This window comes from Onychomys torridus, chromosome 7 (assembly GCF_903995425.1).
Source record: "Onychomys torridus chromosome 7, mOncTor1.1, whole genome shotgun sequence".
Lineage (NCBI taxonomy): Eukaryota > Metazoa > Chordata > Mammalia > Rodentia > Cricetidae > Onychomys > Onychomys torridus.
Window position 1 is genome coordinate 92,069,898 of NC_050449.1, and position 23,398 is coordinate 92,093,295.

Below are 23,398 nucleotides of genomic sequence, written 5' to 3' on the forward strand. Positions count from 1 at the left end.
ATAGAGGGCACAGCACACAGTTCTCTCAGAGGAGGAGACACAGTTGGTGGTTGTGTTCCTGGCTCTGCCCATTGGCTGAGAGATCTGTGCCCCAGACACACACAGTTATAGGCTAGCTCAGAGCCTACGAGGGCCATAGGAAACCCTGCCCAATGGAGGTGCCACATAGTGAGGCTTGGCAAAGGGACCCAATGGGAGCCTCCATTTTGTCTTTTCTTACCGAGGAGCAGAGAGCAGAAAAGGAAGATGGCGACTCAACACCGGAGAGTCCTAAAGTCACCGAACTTCTGCACCAATGCTCCAGGAAGCTGAGTCTCTTGGATCATTCTGGAAATGTTCTCAAACATGTATATAAAAATCAAAACAGGAAATTTCCCGGGAAGCTCCTTAAGCTGGGGGTCTCTGTTGAGCCCTCAGGAATTCTGATTCCAGAAGGCAAACCACAGCACCTTTACCAAGAGTCCCCCTGCCATGGCGCTGATCTTGGTGAAAGGTAGGAAAGAATGAGGAGGCAGGGCTCTCCTGATTGGGGTTGTGGGAGAGTCTCCTTGGGCCTCAGGAGGAAGCTCCTCTGCTGCCTCTGGCCATGGCTCCATAGTCACTGCCTGGGTCTCCAGCTCTCCTGGGTGACACTGCTGTCACTGAGAGCTGATCCTCTGGGCCTCAGTTCGTTTACAAGGGCTCTTCCAGGAAGAGCTGGAAGGTAAACCCTGGAATATTAATGCTGTCATTTTGCTTGGCTCTGGGGCTGCCCCTCCACATGAAAGGGGGGATACCCCACCAGAAAGAACTAATGGAAAGTGTGGCCAAGAGCTTAGAGGAGCAGGCTCTGGCCCTGATCCTCAGCCATGGGTTTCTCACACGGGGGAGTCTGTTCATTTCTGATCCAGGGATATGGAAGTGAACCTACTTCTAAGTGGGCCAGGGTGCTGGCCTGCTTCATTCCCAGAGAAATTTGTGCACTATCCTCATTGATGCACCTCAGGCAAGAGGTCCCAGGAACAGCCCTGCCACATGGCCCAACTACCAGGACCACTCCTGGGGTGCATGCGGAAGTCAGAAGGTCACAGGACAACTTGAGGGAGTCAGTTCTCTCTTTGCACCATAGGGGTCCTGGGAATCAATTTCATGTCATCAAGCCTGGTAGCATATGTCTGACCATAGGCTGGTATTTTTACCAATGACAACTTGGCCAGGGACTAGAGGAAACGGGAGCCGAAGGAGAGAAACTAAGTTAGCAAGCTGAGGTTCAAGTCAAATCCTCAAGCAGACAGAGCCCACCTAAGACACTGTGTCCATCGTTAGGTGGAGATGTCTGAAATCTACCTACTAAAGTCTTTAGGAACAGTGGTTCCAAAGCAGTAAGGAAACAGAGCCCAGAGTGACAGTTAAATGCCACCAGACATACTGCAGGGTCTGGGTTTGAGGGTGTGTGTCACTATGGAGCTTTGGGCCACTGCACCCTCTCTGGAGGAGGCAGAGTGCTGGAGGAGCCATCACTTAAAGGGCTTTCCTGTACACACACACACACACACACACACACACACACACACACACAAGCCCCATTGATCTTCCTTGCTCTAAAATGCATACACACACACACACACACACACACACACACACACACACACACCCCTCTGCTAGCTCAAACTGATGCTGCTGCTACGCCCATCTCATGCTCAGATGAGACAAGACCCACACATTTTGGGTACTGTACAGAGATGTCCTACAAAGGTTGGCTACTGGCCCTCAGGCTGCCCCATCTGGGACCAGAGACCACACCGCAGGGGTGATCCAGTGGCCTTCCTAGGAAAGCAATCCTTTATTTTACTAATTTTTCTCACGAGGAAGCACAGCCTCCCCCTTTTTGTTAGGAGGCAAATATTTAGCCATGAAAACTACTTCCATTTTAACTTTTTGTTTTGAGACAGATCTCACTAAGGAAGTTCAGGCTGGACTCAAACTCTCTGCCCTCCTGCCTCACCGCCCCCCCACCCCTGAGTCCTGAGATTACAGGTGTGTGACACACCTGGCTGACAACTACTTTTAAATTGCCCCTTTCTGCTTTAAATTACCCTGCTAAACATGCTTTCAGAGAAATAATTGCTCTGCCAACCTGTCTGGCACTATCCTGTAATCCACAGGATCTTAATAACACACCCAGCTAGCAAACTGGTCTAAACCAGCCAGGCCCAACAACAGAAAGATTGATCAGCTGGAACTCCAATAGTGGCCATCAATGGCCAGATGCCCAGCAGCTTGCTAAGGATTAGGGCTCGGAGCTGTTCCCAAAGCAGGTTTTCTCATACGAGATGTGTACATGTTATGTGTGTGCAGGTGTGTGTGCATGTGTGTGGGGACCAGAGGTTAACACTGGGTGTCTTCCCCACCTTTTTAAACTTTTGGGTTTTTTTAGTATTTATATGTATATGTATGTGTATGTGCCTGAACACATAAATGTGCAGAGCGTGCATGCAGACACCCGTGGAGCTCAGAAGCAGCCTTGAGTGCCCTGGAACTAGAGTGGCAGATGGTTGTGAGCTGCCATGTGGGTGCTGGTCACCAAACCAGGCTCCTCTGCAAGGGCGGTAAGCACTCTTAACCACTGAGCCATCTCTCCAGCCCCCACTTTATTTTTTGAGACAAGGCTTCTCACTCAACCTAGGGTTGACCATTTGACTTCCCAGTAAGCTCCAGGGCTCTACCTGCTCCACCCCAGCACTGGGGTGACAGCTGTATGTGCTGCCACCCTCAGTTTCACTTGGGTGCTGAGGCTCTGAGTTCAGGTTCTCATGCTTGCGTGGCAAGCCCTTTACCTACTGGGCCATCCCCCAGCCCCAGAGCAGCTTTCCCAGGAGACCTCAGTGATAGTGTGAGTTGCTAGGAAGGTCTACGATCTAGACAGGTTTGATAATACCTAGAGGTTAAAAAATATTATCTCCTTGCTCATTAGACTAATAAAGACCCCAAAATAATAGTCACTGAGGCTGATGAGGCAACAATGAAGTGGATAAAGTCCTTTTAAAATGTGCTTAAGTTTTAAATGGACACAGTATCAAACTGCCTTCTACAAACTTATCTTTATACCCAGAGCTTAGCACAATTCTCAGCCCTCATCAGAGGAACTTCTTGCAGTGGGCAGTGGTTTCTACACAGACCCACAACTGTCCAAGTGCAGAGAGTAAGTGTTGTTGGAATGCTCAGCCTTAAATGGGGCATCCACGTCATACCCTCTTATCCTCAGGGTTCAGAGAACACCACAGAAGAAGGGCAAAAGGACTGTAAGAGTCCAGCAGGGAGAGCTGCTGCAAAACAGTGTCTCTTGAACATGGCAGCAACAGCGCACTCAAAACGCACAGCCCCTGTGGTGGCCTGAACAAGACCCGCACAAGATCAAGCTGGTCAAAGCTGGCACGGATGGGTAAGGCGGTCATGAATCCTACCCCTAGCTGAGGAGCCATTGGATGCTGAAAGCTGCTAGAGCAGGCAGGGTTAATTTTCTTCAGGGATATTGGCATGCTCTAGTGCAGTAGTTCTCAACCTGTGGGTCGTGACCCCTTTGGGGGGCACTGAATGACCCTCTCACAGGGGTCACCTAAGACCATTAGAAAACACAGACATTTACATTATGATTCTTAACAGTAGCAAAATTACAGTTATGAAGTAGCGATGAAAATATTGTATGGTTGGGAGTCAGTACAACATGAGGAGCTGTATTAAGGGTCTCAGCATTAGGAGGGTTGAGAACCACTGCAGGGATGTTGTTCCCACGCCTGCCAGCAATATGGCTGCCTGCACAAGACCTGCAAAGAGCCAACATGGATACAAGAAAAGTCCCCAACCATAGACAGCAAGCTAGAGGCAGCCAATGGCTGCCAAGGGAGGGGGAACAAGTTGTTTTGTTCTTTTTTTCTTTTCTTTCTTTTCTTTCCTCTCAAGAATGAGGCCCCAGTCCTAAGGGATCAGACTTAAACCCATGCAAATAAGGGCAACACTAACTGGACCCATTAGAGTATGTGAGTATGTGTGTGTGTGTGTGTGTGTGTGTGTGTCTGTGTGTGTCTGTGTGTGTGTGAATCAAATACATATAGACAAAGAGGTTATGAATTCAAGAGGGGGTGTGGAGTTGGGTAGGGACAAAGGAGGAATTGGACGGGGAAGAGAAGCCCTGAGCCAGGAGCTGAGGAAACAGAGGAGCAGCAGCAGCCTTGCCTTAAAAGAGATTCAGTCTGGAGGACAGTCAGACACACTCTGGAAGGTGCCAATCAGTGTGGGAGCGAGGTGGTGGGAGCACACCGAGGGAGCCTGAGCCCCAGAAGCCGGACCTGAGGGTAAATGAGCTGGGCCTGCAGGTGGGAGACTGAGACCGCAGGTCACAGGGAAAAATTCCAGGCAGTCCTAGGAACCTTAGCTGGCCATATGGGGGGATAGGGGTGGGGAACGGCGACATGAAAACACACCATCAATGTTAAAGAAATGGTTAACGAACTTAGCGTAAAGTCATACCATGGAAGGCATAGTTACTACCAGTGTTCTTAGAGAGTGTTTGTAAAAGGCTCAGACTATAAAAAAATTAATGGTGCTGGAGAGTGTGACTCAGCGGTTGAGCGAACTGCTCTTGTAGAGAGCCCAAGTTTGATCCTCAGCACCCACATGGTGGCTCTGAACCACTGTAACTCTAGTTCCAGGGAACCTGTCACACTCTACTGGTCTCCAAGGGCACCAGGCATGCACATGATACACATATATACATGCAAGCAAACACTCAGACACATCAAATAAAAATACATCTTCTTTTAAAAGAATATTTAAAAATAAGGAAAGGTACAACTTTGTTTTGCTTTTAGCTTTCACATACCATCCGTGCACATTAGGGTACTCAAGTAGAATCATGTATCTGAGTGGAAGACCTGTGTGTTTTCTAAGTATATCTTTTGTACCTCCACATACATTTGCTTTCCTAGCTAAGAAAGCCAGATTTTTTAACTAGTTTATAACCAGTATTAAAATATTAAAAAGTAAACACAAAAGAAAAACAAATAGTGAGTGACTACTTGAAAAAGCGTGCAACATCCTTAGCCATTGGGAAAGACAAATTAAAATTACTTCTAGGTTCCACTGCATGCTACTCAGTGGAGTAGCTATCATCAAGACAGTGACAAACGCTGGCACATGAGGATGTGGGGAAAGAGGAAACTTATTCACCGCCTGTGGGAGGGTAAACTTGTGCAGCTACTATGTAAATCAGTGGGGAGGTTTCTTAGGAAAAACTAAAACCAAAACTACCATGAGCGGCAGCTAGAACCTCTCCCGGGTCTACACCAGAAGGACTCTAAGTTGGCAGACCACAGTAATACTTGCCCATCTATGTTTATTGTTGCAGTGTTCACAATGGCCAGGAAATAGAACTTGCCAGAAGAACAGATAAAGAAAGCATGGTACATATGTGAATATGCAGCCATAAAGAAAGATAAAATCAAGACATTTACAGGAAAACATTATGTTAAGTGAAATGAACCAAATACCACAGCTTCTTTCACATGTGTAATCTAGATTTAAAATTACACACAGGGTATATGTAAATGTATGTATTGGTATGTGTGGTCATGAAACCAGAAAGGGGACCATGGGGGCGGGGCAGAGATCTTAATGGAGTGGAGGAAAAGGGGGATAACAGAACACAAGGACACGGAAGCAGGGTGCTGGGAAGTAAGGGGACCAGTGAGAGGGGAGCAGGGGCCCCACGGGAGGGCAGAGAGGGGCAAAGGACAGGACAAAGTTGAATGACACACATAAAGAAAAGGCCACAACATAGTCGAACCTTAAAAACCTGAAGACAATTAAAATTTTGAAGGGGATTTTTTTTTATTAAAAATAAACATGTACAAAGGGGTGGGTGGGGGATTATGGGATTCTGAAATGGTCCAGAGAAGTTCCTGGGTTTCAAGGACACATGTCACATAGGCTTTCTGGGCAGGAGTGGCCCTGGCGTGGTGCAGAGATAGTGTGTGTGAGACCTGGACCCTGGGTCCCTGTGAGACTGGAGGGCCAAATCTCATATCCTCAGTTGGAGTACAGGGTGTGTCAAAAATGTTGCTTTGTCCCTATAGCAAGTCCTATGGGAGTCTGCGGAGGGGGGGGGCAACCAGACATATCTTTAATCCTGCCTCAATACTTACTGAGGAGGAGGAGGAGGAGGAGGAGGAGGAGGAGGAGGAGGAGGAGGAGGAGGAAAAAGTTAGTATTTCTCGTACCTGTGAGCAGCTCTGTACTGAAGTTCTAGGTTCCCAGAGATTAGAAATCCCTGGGGCTCAGCTGGGAGGAGGCACTGTGTGTGCAGGGGGAGGTAAAGATGAACATACCATGGTTTAGATATGAAGTGTCCCTGAGTAGGCCCATGTGCTGGCGGCCTTAGTCTCCAGGGCAGCAGGGTTCAGAGGCGGGGCTTTGAGGAAGTGACCGGATCATATGGGCTCTGACATCAGGAATGGACTAATCCCTGATAGATTCATAGCTCAGCGGCATTACTAGGAGATGATGGAAGCATTGGGAGGCGGGGCCTGGCTGGAGGAAGCAGATCACTGGAGGCATACTTTGAAGGATGTGTATTGTCCCACCCTTCCTCTCAGTGTGAGTAGCCTAGGCCACATGCTCCCACTGCCAAGATATACTGCCTAACCTTTAGCCTGAATTTCATGGATCCAGCCAACTTGGGCCAGAAACCACTGAGTTAGTGAGACAAAATAAAACCTTCCGCTAAAAATTGTTTCCTAAGGTGTTTGTCACAGTGATAAAACTACCACAGAAAGGTAGGTGTGGGTCCTCAAACCCTGTTCACCAATACAGCAGGATTGTGACCCTCACAATTCTTCACGAGGAAGCTCATACTTCCCTAAGTCACCAGGGACATTCCACAGAAGTGCCACCTCTGCTTCTGAGGGGCTGCAACAGGAGCCTGAGGAAGTTAGCAATCAGCTTCCCTTCCTCTCAGTCCAGTGGGGATGGGCCTGCAACAGGAGAGGGCCTGGGCTCTTCCCACCCACGACACGAATCTGCATCTACCATGTGACCTCCTTGTCACTTAGGTCTTTGGGCACCTGCTTGCAGGAGAAGTTACCACAGACACTCGTGTCCAAGCATGAGTCAAGACTTCTAAATGAAGCCACGGGCAATCTCAAGTGGATTTGAATTTTGTGAAATACTGTCTTAGAATCTGCATCTTAAATGACCAAACCTGTGGGAAGCTTTGGGCCCAGGGTCCCCCACACTCACCACAGTCCTCAACTCTATTCCACAGTGCCTCTTCGAGGAAGGTTTTCTAGGCCATTCCCCACCTGCTCTAGATCCCTCCCCCAGACTGCTCAGAACTTTGGGCTTCTGATTTGTCTTAGAATAGATTGTTCCCATGGGCCTACGTCCCCACTCTGAGTGATGGTTCCTCAAAGGCAGAGACCAGCACACTTACATCTGTGGCTCATCCTGCAGAACTGGGCCTCCACATTACAAGCCCTCTATAAATGTCTGCTGACTGAGTAGAGGATGAACACACAGATACCTAAAATCCCTGTGCTGGGCTTGGAGGAAAAGGACACCCACACGCTGTCACATTTATTGCCCAATCCCGGCCTAGGACATGGTAAGCCCATGAAGCATCACTAAGACATGGAACAGAGACACAAAGGACATGGCTTTGCCCTGCCTCCTCTTCTCTCCTGAGGACAGGCCCAACTCCAAATGACTTGTATGACTTCTTAGGGCTGTGGACAGCCCCCTGGTTCCACATGGCCCCCAACTGCTTCCATGGCACTGGCTGCAACATCAAGCTTTGCAGGCTCATTTGAGAGTGTCCAGGCTCACTGCATTGACTTCCCCTCATTAACAGAACTATCAGTGAGGACAGACAGGGAGGGGTAGGTCCTGGGGAGGGGGACGACTCGATGCTCCTGATGGTCAGCCCCAGGAAAAAGCAGCACTCAGGCCCTAGTTGTCTGTCTGACTGGCCAGCAGGGATGCCAACAAGGGACAATCCAGCGATGCTGCTGGTGCCTCCACACATCCATCACTTTGAGTGGGTGGGTCATCTTCCCTGGCTCTTGCGTTGGCATCCCCAGTCACATGGAGGGTAAGGTAAGAAAGAATAAGGAATAGGTCCTGGGGGGGTAGGGGGAGTGAAAGTGGAGACAAGCCGACTTAGGGTTGGTTCGTGGCTAAAAGGCATCTCCAGATAGGCATATCCTACAGGTTCATTATTTTCAGAGGTTCAGAAGCCCTAAGACAGGTGTACCCTGATGAGTGCTCACAGACCTCCAAGTCTCCACCTTCTACCTCTTCCCACCGGCACCAACCTGCCAGCAGTTCCACAAGGGTTAACTGTCCCCAACAAGGCTGCCAGCTGATAGCAATCAGCTGGCAGTAACAAGCTGGGCTAGACCAAGAACCACAGACAGACAAACTGCCAATGTTTCCCACAGCTCTTTCCACTCTCTCCCCTGCCTCAGGCTATTTGCCTACCAACCGGCTCTCATCCCTCACACACCTCATCACACTGGGAGCCAGGGGAGGCGTTCACCAGACTTCACTCTTTACCAAAGCAGAGCCAAAGTAAATACATGATAAATAAGGCCCATGAATGGCCGAGTGAATGCCCTGGAAATGGGGGGACCAGTGAAGGCCCACTCCTATGCCTGGGTGACTGGGGCAGGGCAGCAGCGGATGCTGACCCCATGGAGAGTCTTGAGGACAGAGCGAGAAGGCCCAGCTCTGAAGGCCATTGGATGACTACTCACTGTGGCACTGAAGCTGGGAGCCCCAGATCCACAGGGCAGGCCCAGCAAGAGCCTGGCAAGATGAGGTTTCCCTGAGGTTCTCTATACACCCCTCCCCTTTGCTCCGCTCTCTGCCGTCAACCATTTCCCAAAAGATACATTTCCTACAGGGACACTTGTTCGTTAGTTTAACATTGGGCAAAGGTCCTCAGGAGGCTCAGCAAACTAAGGATCATAAGGCAACAACTTATACTAAATACCCACTCGTGATTGGACAGAACAAGTGCTTTATTTTGGTAGTTTTGTTGAGATTGGGCCTCAAACTTGCTATGTAGTTAAGGCTCACCTTAAGATCCTGATCATCTTGTCTCTATTTCTAGAGTGTTCAGACTCTTACAGGTGTGCCTGGGTCTGGACTTGGGGTTTTCAAACATTTAACTCATTACAACCAACACATGGAGACAGAGCTTCCAGGGTTAAGCCAATAGTGTGAAGGGTTTTCTGCTTGTTTTTATGTTACCCTCCACACGGCAGACAGGGCTCCCTCACTCCTTGGGTTTGTAAATAGTATGTGTTCCTATTCTGAGGTAGAAAAAGAGGAAGTGAGCAGAATATTCAACCACATGGGCCCCAGCTTTCCCACCTCGTCCTCCTTGAGGCTGGTCAAAGGGCCACATTTGCATCAGGCTGTGCATCCTTCCCAGGTGTTCATGGGAAAGTAAGCTCTTTAGCCTTGTTTCCCAGGCCCCCCAGGCATGGTGATGACCTCCCAGCTCTCTAAGTCAGAAAGCACCCTGGACCCCTAGCTCCTCCCTCACTCTAGAGGCCACAAACAGCTATAGGTCCTCTCCTCATCACCTCCTGCTGTGCCCACTACAGCTAGGTTCAAGTAATTTCCCCAGGTGGGTTCTCTATCCCCGGCTTATTCCTTCCTCCTTTCTGCGGTGTCTTTCAAGCCCTTTGGCAGGCACCTTACAAGGGTTACAGCCTTCAGAATCTGACCCTGTCTCCCTCATGCCTGCCCCCTCTCAGCCCTGCCCATCAACTCTGACCACACACCTTAGACAGGCCATGCACACACTGCTCCTCAGAGCGCCCAGTCCATCCCTCTAGGCTGTGTTCACAAGCCTCTCTAGGCCTGCAGAGCCCAACCACCACAATCCCAAAGCTTGCCTAGGATCTGGTTCTCAAAGTCAGCCAGCCACACCAGCCAAGGGAGTCTAGAAAACCCAGGCTGAGGTCAGACCTTTTCCAAGACCCACTAGAAGACAGGAGGCTGTGGTCTAGGGACAGCCTGATGTGAGAGTCAGTAAAGTGTCCACTTCAGGCCTCTGACCTCCTGATGAAACTATTCAGGCTTTTGCTTTTGACTTACCCAGGACCACCATAATAATTTCCTATCATGTGCCAATCTCCTGAGACTGGCATCTCGAAGACACCATCATCTTCCTCTGTACGCCCCATGGACAACTAGATCAGACCTGTTCCGATGGCTTCTAAACTAGGAACATACTGAAGTTTCACAGTGTGTACCCTTATCAGCAAGCATTTGGCCCCTTCAACCCAAATACATTTATTTATTCCTACGTACAAAGCCTTGGTGCTGATCCGCATATTAATGCTAGGGGATAAATTGAACCTCCTCTCCCAAAATTTGCATGTTCTGTCCCCCAGGACCTCAGAATGTGACTGCATTTAGAGAAAGCCTTGACAGATCTAATTAAATTAAAATAAGGTCATTAGAATGGACTTGAATGCCATGATTGCTGTCCTTGTATGAAAAAGAAACACTTGGACACAGGTACATGGAGGGAGAAGCCTATGAAGACAGAAGCCACCCGAAAGCAGAGAAGGGAGCAGTAGTCACAGAGGAAATGGACCCTGCAGATATGGCTTCATCTTGAACTCACTGCCTACAGACTATGAGACACTACGTTTCTGTTGTTCAGGCCACCACGTCTGTGGCACTTAACTATGGTGACTTTGGCAAACCACCTATAGCAAGACTTGATTTTCAAATGAGTATCAATGGACCATTCCAACATTTTCTTCTCAAACCCCATTTTAGAGGTCACTATCTCAGGCAGGTACAAGGCCACATGCAAAACATGAAAGCCAGAGGAAGCGAGGAAGGAGTCTGGGGACCTCTGCACAGCTCTCCTGTGAGCCTGAGCTACAGGAAAGCAATCTGAGGAGCAGAAGCCCCCAGCACCCAAAGAGGCAGATCTGTCATACAACAACCCTTGGAAATGGACTCCTTTCCAAGCCTAAGGATTGCCCAATGTCCGTTGGCCCCACTCGAGGAGTTAAGCTGCGGGTACAGAACTTGTTTTTAAGTGAACCAGGTGGTTCTCAGGACCAGATGCATTTGAGAAACCATAGCCAGGCCAGCAGCCACCAGGAGGCAGGTTTGTCCCTGGAGTGTACACAAGGCCCGCGCATCCCCATGGCATAGGGAGGGAGGGCCAGTGGTCCATGCTGCATCCGGGCCAGTCACCTCCAGCCTAGCGGAACATTCCTGCCAGCCCTCAGCTGAAGAGGACCAGAGCCAGCTGCTCTTATGGCTGCTGTGTGTGATCATCTATGTGTCACGCCCTGCGCTAGTTCTTTAAATCAACAAGCGACTGGAAGAAGCGCCTTCTGTTTCCCAGTAACTTTGCGGAGTCCTGGACGCCCTGTTTTTCACTCCTGGGTGTGGCCCGCCCCTGACTCTTCTCTGATGCCGCCGAGCCCTCACATGAAGCTCGGGTGTACCCCCCGCCCCCGGCAGCTCCCACTCCGAAGCCCACAGCCCTCCACCCGACCCGGCTCACCCAGGCCGGCAGGTGCTGACCCCGCAGCTCGCGGCTGATGAACTCGCGCTCGTGTTCTAGGAATTCGAAGGCGGCCTCCAGGCGCCCCAGCTTCCCGCGGCGGTTCCGGCGCCACCACATCCAGAGCAGGGCGCCAAGCAGCAGCCAGGTGACGCTGAGCCCCAGGTAGCCTGCCAGGTAGACTGGCGCCAGGTAGAAGAGCACGCGCGCCACGAAGCCGTAGAGCTCGGGCAGCAGCTGGCCCGACAGGCGCAGCTCGGGGTTCCGTGCGCGCGGACCTCTCTGCCGGGCGTCGGGGTTGCGGGGAGCCCTTGGGGAGCAGGGCTCCTCCGCCGGCATCTCTCAGACGACGGCTTGCCCTCTCCAGAAGCTTCACCCCAGCTCAGGTTGGAGCACTCCTAAGCTTGGGCACATCTGTCCCCACCGCAGGAGGACTCCGCTGCGCGCCGCTCCTGCTCTGCCAGACGCTCTGCGCGCTCCGCTGGAGCTCGGGTTCTCCGGGGCCCTAGACTGCCGAGTCTGGGAATAAGGCCAGCTGGGTGGAGCTGTAGCAACGTGGGAAATCCGGAAGTCTCCGCCACCAGGGGCGGGCCCAGGTGAAAGGGGCGTGATCATCTTGATTTGGCTTTGAGGGCACCCTGGGATCCCAAAGTTTGTCATAGATGTCAACAGTAGGGGTGCAGCTGCCATTTGGGATGGGCTAGATGCTGCTCTACAAAATGGGCCCAACTGGCTAAACATTACCTAAAACCTGTTCCTTAAGCACAGTATTATCTGGACTTTTCACTGGGTATTCCAGACCCTTCACAAACCAGGTCATCACCAAGGTGGACCTAACTCTGAGTCTGGCTCCTCCAGCTGGTCTTTAGAGTCTGCGATGCCGCTCTCTTAAGCTATCTGTTAAGCCTGGACTCAGCCTCCAGCTCAGCCAGGCTGAACTTGGGACCGTCCTGTACCCCTCATCCTCAGCACCACTTTCGACACCCTTTCTAAAGGGGAGTCAGTCAGTCTGGATCACCATTCCTGGCACTCAGAGCTTCCAGGAGCCTAACCATCTTCACTCACAAGTCATTTGCTCTCTCTTGGTGCACCCAAAGAAGGCAAGTAACCCGTGAGTGGAAAAAGAAAGAGGAAGCAGGCTCTGAGGTGCTTGGGAATCAGTGCAGCCTACAGCTTCCCGGTAGCCATGTCTGAACTATCAGACCAAGAGGAGCGTGGATCCCTAGGTTCAGACAGTCACCTTGTGGATGGCACACATTGTAGGTGCCCATACAAGAGATCATGGCAATGACCAGATGGTGAGACAGAGGTGACCGCAGTACAGGCTTGATCTGGAGTAATTTCCTTCTCTTTGGAGAACTGAAATGCTCAGCCCAATGAACAATCAAAAGATGATGGCATTCTCTTTCTTGAACCTCCCCACCTCCCTTCTCTCCCTCCTCCCTCTGGGTAAAATTACTTGCTGCAAGGGGTCGTAGAAATGGCCCCTTGGTTAAGAGCATTTACAACTTGTGCAGAAGACCGTAGTTCAGTTACCAGCACCCACAACAGGCTCACCAAGTTCATATAACTCCAGCTCCAAGGGATGGCCTCATTTGCACCTGCATTCATGTGCACGCCCACACAAACATACACATAATTTAAAACTAAAAGTAAATCTCAAAAAAGTTATTTATGGGCTGGAGAGATGGCTCAGAGGTTAAGAGTACTGAATGCTCTTCCAGAGGTCCTGAGTTCAATTCCCAGCACCCACATGGTGGCTCACAACCATCTGCAATGAGATCTGGCACCTCTTCTGTATACATAATAAATAAATAAATTTAAAAAAAAAGAAGAAGTAAATTAAACAAAGTTATTTGTTGCAGTAAGGTTTTACACCAAAGGGAATGTCAACATACCCAGATCCTCCTCTTCCCTTCTTGGCATTCTGGCCTCAGACTGCTCTGGAAACCAACAAAAATTTAGCTCCTTCTAGTGCCTTTGAAGAGCCAACTGTATTTAAACCTTATTAAAGTTTCTGAAAGTCTTACAGATAAAGGCTGTTAAACACAATGTAACCCAGTGTTTCTCCAATTATTTACTGCAGAACCCATTGCTCATGACACTTGTCTTTTGGTTGGTCCAGGTCAACAGAAGCTAAAGACATGAGGATGTGTATTAAGGATATAGAGCTGTCTCCAAGAATTTGAGGCAGAAGGAACTCACAGAATTCACAGATCGGGAAATTACCTGCCAGCACTCAGCTCCTCACCCCTGTAGAACACTGCACTTCCCCAGTGTCCAGCTCCTCACCCCTGCAGAACACTGCACTTGCCCAGTATCCAGCTCCTCACCCCTGTATGTAGCAGGAATCTTAAAGAGTCTTAATAAAATTAAACCTGAGGCCAGTTATTGGGGTGAATGCTGGAAGATCAGAGAAGCAGAACAAGCCACAGCTACCTCGCCTCACCAGTTCCTCAGCTGGTCTTGTTTCCTCAGACTGCAAGCTTCTGATTCCTCATCCCAATGGCTCTCAGCTGAACTGTGCTGCTCCAAAGCCTAAAAGCTTAACCAGCCAAATGCTTAACTAACTTAGTTCCTGGTCCTCACACCTTATATATCTTTCTACTTTCTGCTGTCACTCCCTGGGATTAAAGGCTGGATTTCTGGGATTAAAGGTGTGTGTCACCATGCCTGGCTGTTTCTAATGTGGCCTTGAACTCAGAGATCCAGAGGTATTTCTGTCTCTGAAATGCTAGGATTAAAGGCATATGCTACCACTGCCTATCCTCATGTTTAATATTGTGGCCATTCTGTTCTCTAGCCCCAGATAAGTTTATTTCGGGTAACACACACTATTTTGGGGAACACAATACCACCACACCTGTAGAACACTGCATTTCCCCAGTGTCCAGCTCCTCACCCCTGTAGAATACTGCACTTCCCCAGTGTCCAGCTCCTCACCCTTGTAGAATACTCTGCCTTCCCTAGTGTCCAGCATTGTAAGCACAGGTCCAGAGACAGTGCCCAGTTCTGGTTAGACGGCTGAAATCCTTGGGGAAAGGATGCACTGCCCTTCCTGACCCCTTTGCTTTCCATGCTCGCCAGGCCTGTGCTGTTCCACTTGGCTTAGCCTGTCTACAGAGAGTGTGGAAGGGAGGGTTGCTGTTGGAAGAATTATTTGGTTGTGTGTGGAAAGGACACTCACAAATGTCCAAGGGGAGGCCCGTGGATATCCTTTGGGACATTACTGCCATCTGCACTGTTCTCTCTGTTCCTGAAGACGCTAAGTTCATTCTACACCAAAGCTTTCGGGTTCCCTCCCCAGAAGGGCCGCCCCCTGAGTCTTCCATACAGTATGTTAGAGTGGCGAGGATGTTAGTATACTTTTCTCCTTTTCTACTAAACCCTGTGTATAATGACAGTAAATTGCTTTCATAAGTTAACTATATGAGACTATTGAGACTATTGCATATAAAATTTTATCTCCTCCTGCCCACCCTGGGTCAAGTTTGTGCTGAGAACATGGCTGCTACCCCTTCTCTTCACCTGGATCTAGTTACATTGTCCCATGAAGGTGTTCTGGGGATTGATCACAGCACACTCCAGGGAGAACCATGCCTTCCAGAGCTGGTGCCTGCACTCATTTGAGAGATCACCACACTATCCACCAACTCCTCAGAAAACAGCAGCGTAAATGGTCAATGGCTACTGTTACAGCTGAGGTGTGGCCTCCCAAAGGCTAAAGACCTAACCCTGGATGAGGGGAATGTTCCTACCTGGAAATAACCACTGCACTGAAATCAAGTCAGACTCAGGCCAGCACATGGTAAACTCTAAATCCAATGACTAGTACCCTTTTAATAACAGGGAAGTTTGGGGGTGGGAACGAGACTCAGTCAATCAAGTGCCTACTATATAGACATGAGGACCTGAGTTTAGATTCTCAGCATCTATGTAAAAACATGGGCACAAGCAGAAAGTGTCTATAACCCTGCTGTTGTGGGTAGGCAGAGATATGTAGGTCCTTGAATCAGCCAGCCTAGCCAAAATGAGGAGGGAGGGCCAGGAACAGCAGCACATACCTTTAATCCCAGCGTTCCAGAGGCAGAAGCAGGCAGATGCCTGTGAGTTCAGAGCCAGCCTGGTTTATATAGTGAGTTCCAGACCAGCAGCGCTATAAAATGAGGCCCTGTCACAAAATAAATAGATAGATAGATAGATAGATAGATAGATAGATAGATAGATAGATAGACAGATAAGGTGGAAAGTGATCAATGGAAACAACTTAACTTGACTTTTTGCTTCGCAGGCACACATGCACAGGTGCACACACACAATTACACACACACACACACACACCAGGGAAATTTGTGCATAGAGACACAAAAGAAATATTGAAAGGGAAGCCACATGGAAACTGAGGTTAGGCTGGAGTGATGCAGTTAACAAACCGAGGAATGGATGCTGTCAGCACAACACAAGTTAAAAAGCAAAGAAGGAGACCCTGGTCCCAGGCTAGCAGGGTCTTACAACAATATTGGAAGCACCTAAATTGTGTTACCGTGCAGCACCGTCCTCTGAAAAGGGGATAGCCACTTACAAGCTGCCAGGGACTGGTCCAGGCACGGGAGATTCTGGATGAGTGGGATGGAGAAGATGCTGTCCCTGATAGATGACATACAGTAAATATGGGTAAGGGAAAGGATAGTGAAGCCTGGGTGTGAGCGAGAGAAGCAGGAACAGAGAGCCGCTTTAGCCAGACTGGCTTGGAAACGGTTCCTCCAAGAGCTAGCATTTGAGTTAAGAACTAAACACGAAATATGAGTAAATGTATACATGCAAGTCCGTCATTTTAAAATCTTCAGTGTCTTATCAAATTGTCTCTCCACTGGAACACGAAAATAAACATTCCCCTGTCACATGTGTGTCATTAGTTTTGCATTCTACACAGGCCTGCTTCTTTGTGGTGTCTTCACAGTCACACCAGGCCTCCTTGAGGACAGCCTCTGTTATGACACACTGTCCTGTCTTGGTGCCAGGCTATCAGCTTAACTCCGGAGTCGGCTGGGGAAGAGGGGTCTGTACGTGCAGAGCTAAGTCTGAGTTCAGGTACTTCTGGACACTGGGCCTGTAGAAAAAGACCCATAATTCTTAGCTGCTCTGCTTCCTCATCCTTAACGTGGGAATGATTATAAAGCTTGAGTCATAGGGTGGCTGTGCTGCCGAGAAGCCTTGCTGTAAGTAAAGCATGCTCGGCCTACCACACAGCTGGGGAAGTTGGCAGGGGAAACGTACTTTTGTCTGAACTGTTAGGTTTTTAAAACAGGAATGCATTTGTGTATACTTTTTCACAGTTTTTAAATTGAGTTAAAAATGCACAGAATACAATATTTCCTCCTTCAATCATCTTCACATGTTCTGTTTAAGATAGTCTCCTGCAGTTCCGTCTGGCCTTGACCTCCCTTTGTAGCTGAAGGTGACCTTGAATTCCTGATCCTTCTGCTTTTACCTCTGATGAGTGGATCACAGGAGTGCACCACCACAATCCGCTTATGCTGTGCTTCTGAGTGAGGGATGCAGGGGAGGGGACAGAGAGGTCAAACCTAGGCCTATGTGTGACCCACATCCTCAGCCTTTATGTGGCAGGACCTGGTATACAGGGCACTTGTGCTGTGGTACAGTCATCAGTGCATCCATTCAATCTCTGCAACTTTTTTTTTGTTTTTGTTTTTGTTTTGTATTTTTTCGAGACAGGGTTTCTCTGTGTAGTTTTGATGCCTGTCCTGGATCTCGCTCTGTAGACCAGGCTGGCCTCGAACTCACAGAGATCCACCTGGCTCTGCCTCCCGAGTGCTGGGATTAAAGGCGTGCACCACCACGGCCCAGCCCAATCTCCTCAACTCTTATCACCTTGAACACCTAAACAAATTATACCCATTACAAAAGTGAATCCTCATCCACCCCATTGCTCAGATCCTGGTGTCAACAACTTTCTGTCTTTAGGACTCCCATTGAGCTAGGTGTCATGTACTAAGAAAATGCTTTCTCTCTTCTGTGACTGGCTTGTTTTGTTTAGAGTTCATTCATACAGTACTGTGTGTCAAGAAATCCTTGATTGTTGTGTTTTGTGTTTTGAGATGTGGTTTGACCATAAAGCCAGGCTGGCCTCAAACTCTTGGATTTAAGATACTTTCCCACCTCAGCTTCCTGAGTAGCTGGGGCTCCAGCATGCTCAACTACACTCAACTTGTCCTTCCTTCCTGTTTTTTTATTATTATTATTATTATTATTATTATTATTATTATTATTATATTCTGGCCTTCCTTTTTTGGAAATCTTTTTTTTAAATTTTGTAGACAGATTTTTCTTCAGGCCACAAAAAAATGACACAGAGACTTCTTATTAATTATGAAAGCTCAGCCTTAGCTTAGGCTTGTTTCTAGATTTTTTTTTTTTTTTTTTTTGGTTTTTTGAGACTGGGTTTCTCTGTGTAGCTTTGTGCCTTTCCTAGAACTCGCTTAGTAGACCAGGCTGGCCTCGAATTCACAGAGATCTGCCTGCCTCTGCCTCCCGGGTGCTGGGATTAAAGGTGTGTGCCTCCACTGCCCAACCACTTGTTTCTAGATCTTATAACTCTAATTAACCCATTTCTATAAAAATACCTGCTTTCATATGACTCATGGCTTTTACCTCTCCTCCTGCATGTCTGCTTCCTCCATATCCAGCTGTCAACCCCCCCTTTCTTCTTCTCAGAACTCTCTCTGTCTGGAAGTCCTGCCTATACCTCCTATCTATTGACCATTTAGCTTTTTATTAAAATATCACAGTGACAGTGACATATCTTTATACAGTATAATAAAATATATCACAATATAATTTCTATTTTTATTTTATAAGCATTTGGTGTTTTGCCTATGTGTATGTCTGTGTGAGGGTGTTGGATCCTAGAGTTACAGACAGTTGTTATGAGCTGCTGTGTGGGTGCTGGGAGTTGAACACGGGTCCTCTGGAAGAGCAGTCAGTTATGCTCTTAACCACTGAGCCATCTCTCCAGCCACAGCCTTCCTTTTTAAGACTAATTTTCAGTAACCTAATTATAGTTTCGGTTTCTCAACCCACTCGCCAGCTAATGTAAATTTGTTCTAGTATCTTCAATTCTACACTGTAGGGGCTAAAATAACTATTGAGGTTCTTCCTGTGGCTAGGAGCAAAACTGACCTCAGTCAGAGGCCCTAGTGACCAGCAGAGACTCTCTGTTTAGGGTCCTCTCACACACAGGTGTCAGAGATGGGGCTTTCCATTTCACACTGTCTAGGCTTCTGTGTTTGCCAGTCTGAGTCTGCTACACAGCTGAAGATCTCTCCTTAGAACCCTAAATAACTGTTAGGACACGTGATTGTGTCCCATAGGTCCTCCCAGAGCTGCAGACACCAGTGTGGTTAGCTGTGTCCACTGAGGAAGGCCTTGGGACTCTTAGGTAATCCATACAGACCCTGGAAGAAATTGTAGCCACCTTTCAGAGGTCTTCAAACTTTTCTGTTCTAAGAACAGTTTAATTTTACAAATGAAGGGAATAATGAAGTCCTATTCAATCTAATATTAAAATTCCTAACTTCTGTCTGATTTAAAGTCCCCCTTTCTTTTTGTATGACCATCAGCTCAGAAATATGGGGACAGTGGCTTTACCTCATTCCTAAGTGTTGTTTTGGAGGCTACAATAGTCATGATTCTCTGGAGAAATAGAACTAGCCAGATATATATAAAATCATGATCAGAAATTCATCCATGTGATTATGGGGCCCAGGGGTCCCATGATCTGCCATCGGCAAGCTAGGCACCCAAGAAAGCCAGGTGCGTGGTACACTTTGAGTCTAATGCCCTGTGGACCAGAGGATGTGATTCTCAGTCCAAGGGCAGCAGAAGACAGATGTTGTAGTTCAGTAGTCAAAGGAGATTCAGTTCTCCTTCCTCGACTGCTGGTGCTCTTCAGCAAAAGGCCGTTTGTTCTGGTCAGTGCATCAACCCCAGGCTAATCTCTTCCCAAATCCCCTCACAGAAATACCCAGAGATAACATTACATCAAATGCCTTGGTACCCTGTGATCTTCTCAAGTTAACCCCCAAAGAGAGAGCAGAGATGAGGAGTGTGGTTTGGTTGGCTGTGATGCCATTGATGCATTGCATTTACAAGCTGGGGTCACCCAATTCCCAACACAGGCTCTCTTTCCTGTAGACAATGCCTCCACAATTCTCAGCAAGGCTTTCTTTCTGCCTCCCTGCCTTTTTTTTTTTTTTTTTTTTTTTTGCCAAAGTTGGTGAGTCCCTCATAAGTACCCCTATCTCCAATGGGGTCCCCCTCCCTCCAGCTCACAGAAAATATGCAAATGTCATGTCTCCTGCTTAAGAATGCCTTCACAAAGTGTGCCACTAGACAAGGGTGGCTCTGGGCACTCTCCCCAGTCACAACTGCTTCCTGTGGTCTCTGCCTGGAAGACCCCTTCATGACCTCCTTCCTTAACTGGAGGAGGAAAGAGAAGTCAGTTAGGCTGGGAACCTGTGCTGAGTGGCAATAGTTTTCAATGACCTCATGACCTCTCTTCTTCAGAAAGGAACCTCTTGGTCTCTGGTAGTGGTTATTTAAATGCATATTAATCATACAAAGTCATGATCTGCATTGTGACATTTTCATACATACACAGAATGTACTTTGATAATATTCTCTGCCCATCTCTTTCCATGTCTCCTTGGTCCCCTCTACTTTTTGTCTTTCTTTGTACCACACAGGAGAAGAACACGAGGAAGTTTGTCTGATTCAGGCACATTTCACGTAACATGGTGACCTCCAATTCCATTCATTTTCTGGCAAACAATACAGTTTCGTGCTTTATGGCTGAATGGTGCTGTTCTGTAAATGTTCATTCATCTGCTGGTGGACACTCAGGCTGTCTCCATAATTTGGCTGATGTAAACAGGGCTGCAATAAACATGGTTATCTCTGTTGCAGGCTGACTTTGATTCCCCTGGGAGCATACCCAGTGGTTGGATAGCTGGGTCACATGGTAGTTCCACTTTTATTTTAAGGAATCTTCATATTGATTTTCATAAGATCCCCATCAACAGGGTATAAAGGCTCTTGGTCTCCACGTCTGACAGCATTTGTTGTTGTTTTGTTGGATTTTTGTTTGTTTGTTTTGCTTTTTTGTTTTTTTGAGATAGGGTTTCTCTGTGTAGCCCTGATTGTCCTGAAGCTTGCTCTGTAGACCAGGCTAGTCTTGAATTCAGAGATTCACCTGCCTCTACCTTCCAAGCACTGGGATTATAGGCGTGTGCCACCACTGCCCAGCTACAGCGTTTTTGTTTTGTTTTGTTTTTGTTTTTTGAGACAGATTTTCTCTGTGTAGCTTTTGGAGTCTATCCTGGAATTCAATCTGTAGACCAGACTGGCCTTGAACTCACAGAGATCTGAATGCCTTTGCCTCCAGAGTGCTAGGATTAAAAGCATGCGACACCACTGCCTAGCTAAAATAGGCCCTTCTCTCTCTCTCTCTCTCTCTCTCTCTCTCTCTCTCTCTCTCTCTCTCTCTCATATATATATATATATATATATATATATATATATATATATATATATATATATATATATAATCTTTAAGATCTATTTATTTTTATTTTATGTACATTGGTATTTTGCCTGCATGTGTGTCTGTGAAGGTGCCAGATCCCCTGGAACTGAATTACAGACAGTTGTGAGCTGCTATGTGGGTGCTGGGTATTGAACCCTGGTCCTCTGAAAGACCAATCAGTCCTCTTAACCTCTGAGCTACCTCTCCCCCTTGTTTTCATCTTTTTAATGATGGCCATTTTGACTGGGGTGCAATGGAATCTCAATGTAGCTTTGACTTGTATTTCCCTCATAGGAAATGTAAAGATGTTGAACGTGGGTTGACAAAATGGCTGAGTAGGTAAAGGCACTTGCTGCCAAGCCTAATGAGCTGAGTTTGATCCCTGAGACCCAGATGGTAGTAGGAGAAAACTACTGAAAACTGTGTTCTGACCTTCAGAGTGGCAAATACACACTCATCCACAAACACACAAATGTACTAACAAATCTCACAGCTGTTGAACTTCGTTCGTATATTTACCATTTGCATTTCCTCCTTTAAAACATGTTTGTTCAGCCACGTGTAGTGATGCTTATCTGCATCCTCAGCACCCAGGAAGCTGGGGCAGCAGGATCAGAATGCCAAACCAGTCTAGACTATGTGGGAGAGATCTTGCCACCCACGAATGGGCCAGGTCTGTTCAGTGCTCTTGCTCATTCATCACCCGGCTGGAGCATTCCTTTGGTGTTCCACTTTTTAAATCCTTTCCCTGTGCTGGAGGAGGGTCCCTAGCAAGGGTTTTCTCCCATCCTGCAGGCTGCCTCTTTACTCTGCTGATACTTCCTTTGCCGGGCCATGCAGGCCCTTCTTACATTGACTCAACTCTATTTGTCGGTTTGCTATTATTTCCCAGACTGTTGAAGGCCTATTCAGGAAGTCGTTGCCTGTGGCTCTAATTTGAAGTGTTTCCCTTGTGTGTTCCTCCAGTAGTCTCCAGGTTTCACGTCTTGATCCTTTTTGAATAGATTTTTCTTTTTAAAGTGGTGTCTGGGTGTGTAGCTCAGGATGGCCTTTAGCACACTACATGGCCCAAACCAGATTCAAACTCCCAGTCTTCTTTGACCCAGCCTCCTGAGTGTCGGAATTACAGGAGTATGCCACCATATCCAGCACCGAGAGTTGATTTGATGTGAGAGAGACAGCCCCAAGTTCAGCTGTACGGAAATCCAGTTTTCCAAATACCGCTTATGAAAGAAGCTGACTCTTCTTTAGTATGTTTTGGCTGCTTCGTTGAGAATTAGATCGCTGTAGGTAGATATTTGGGTTTGTTTATGGGTTTTCTGCTCTTTTTCCGCTGGCCTCTATTTCTGTTTGCCTTTCTGTTGTTGTGATAAAAACATCTGACTAAAAGCAACTTAGGGGAGGGAAGGGCTTATTTTACCTGACATCTCCAGACACCAATCTATCACTGAGGGAAGTCAGAGAAGAAAACAGGCAGGCACTGAATCAGACACCACAGAGGAATGCTGCCTTCGCCTCACTCGATGGCTTGCTCAGCTCGATTTCTCACACAGCTTAGGTTTATCTGCCAGGGATGGTGCCGCCCATAGTGGACCCTCCTCAACAATTTCCAATCAAGATAATTCCTCACAGACATGGGTACAAGCCAACCTAATTGAGGCAGCTCTTCGGTTGATATCCCCTCCTCCCAGGTGACTCTAAGTTGCATCAAGTTGACAATAAAAACCAAACAGTGCATTGTGTGCATGCCAAGGTGATGCTGGTCTTCCTATTACAGCTCTATGGCATAGTTTAAAATCAGGTATTACAATACATCCAGCATTGCTCTTTTGCTTAGTTACCTTGGCTCTCTGAGGCCCTTGTGCCTCCATGTGAAATTTTACTTTTTTTTCTAGTTCTGCAAATTATTGGGATTTTGATGGAGATTTCGTCGAATCTGCTAAGATCACATTTAGTAATGTAGCCATTTTCACAATATTAATTCCTCTGATTCATGTCATTTTCTTTTGTCTTTTCTAACTTCTTTCCAAAGTTTTCATTAGAGAAGTCTTTCACCACATTGGTTAGGTTCACGCCTACATGTTTTATTCTTTCTGAGGCTATTTTGAATGGTGCTGTGTTACTTATTTGGGTCTCAATGAGTTTGTGATTGGTATATTTGAAAGCCACTGGATTTTTGTATGTTAACTATGTATCTTGTTAGTTGACTCAATTTC

General features: G+C 47.6%; 1 protein-coding gene across 1 annotated transcript in view; it reads right to left on the reverse strand.

The window, feature by feature from the left end:
- Esyt3 (extended synaptotagmin 3) overlaps window positions 1-12,029 on the reverse strand; it is a 48,045-nt gene extending 36,016 nt beyond the window's left edge. Inside the window, exon 1 of the mRNA XM_036193549.1 lies at window positions 11,579-12,029. Within this exon, the coding sequence (XP_036049442.1) occupies window positions 11,579-11,917 (339 nt within the window). The 5' untranslated portion in view covers window positions 11,918-12,029. The remainder of the gene's footprint in view (window positions 1-11,578) is intronic.
- Between the last annotated feature and the right edge of the window lie 11,369 nt (window positions 12,030-23,398).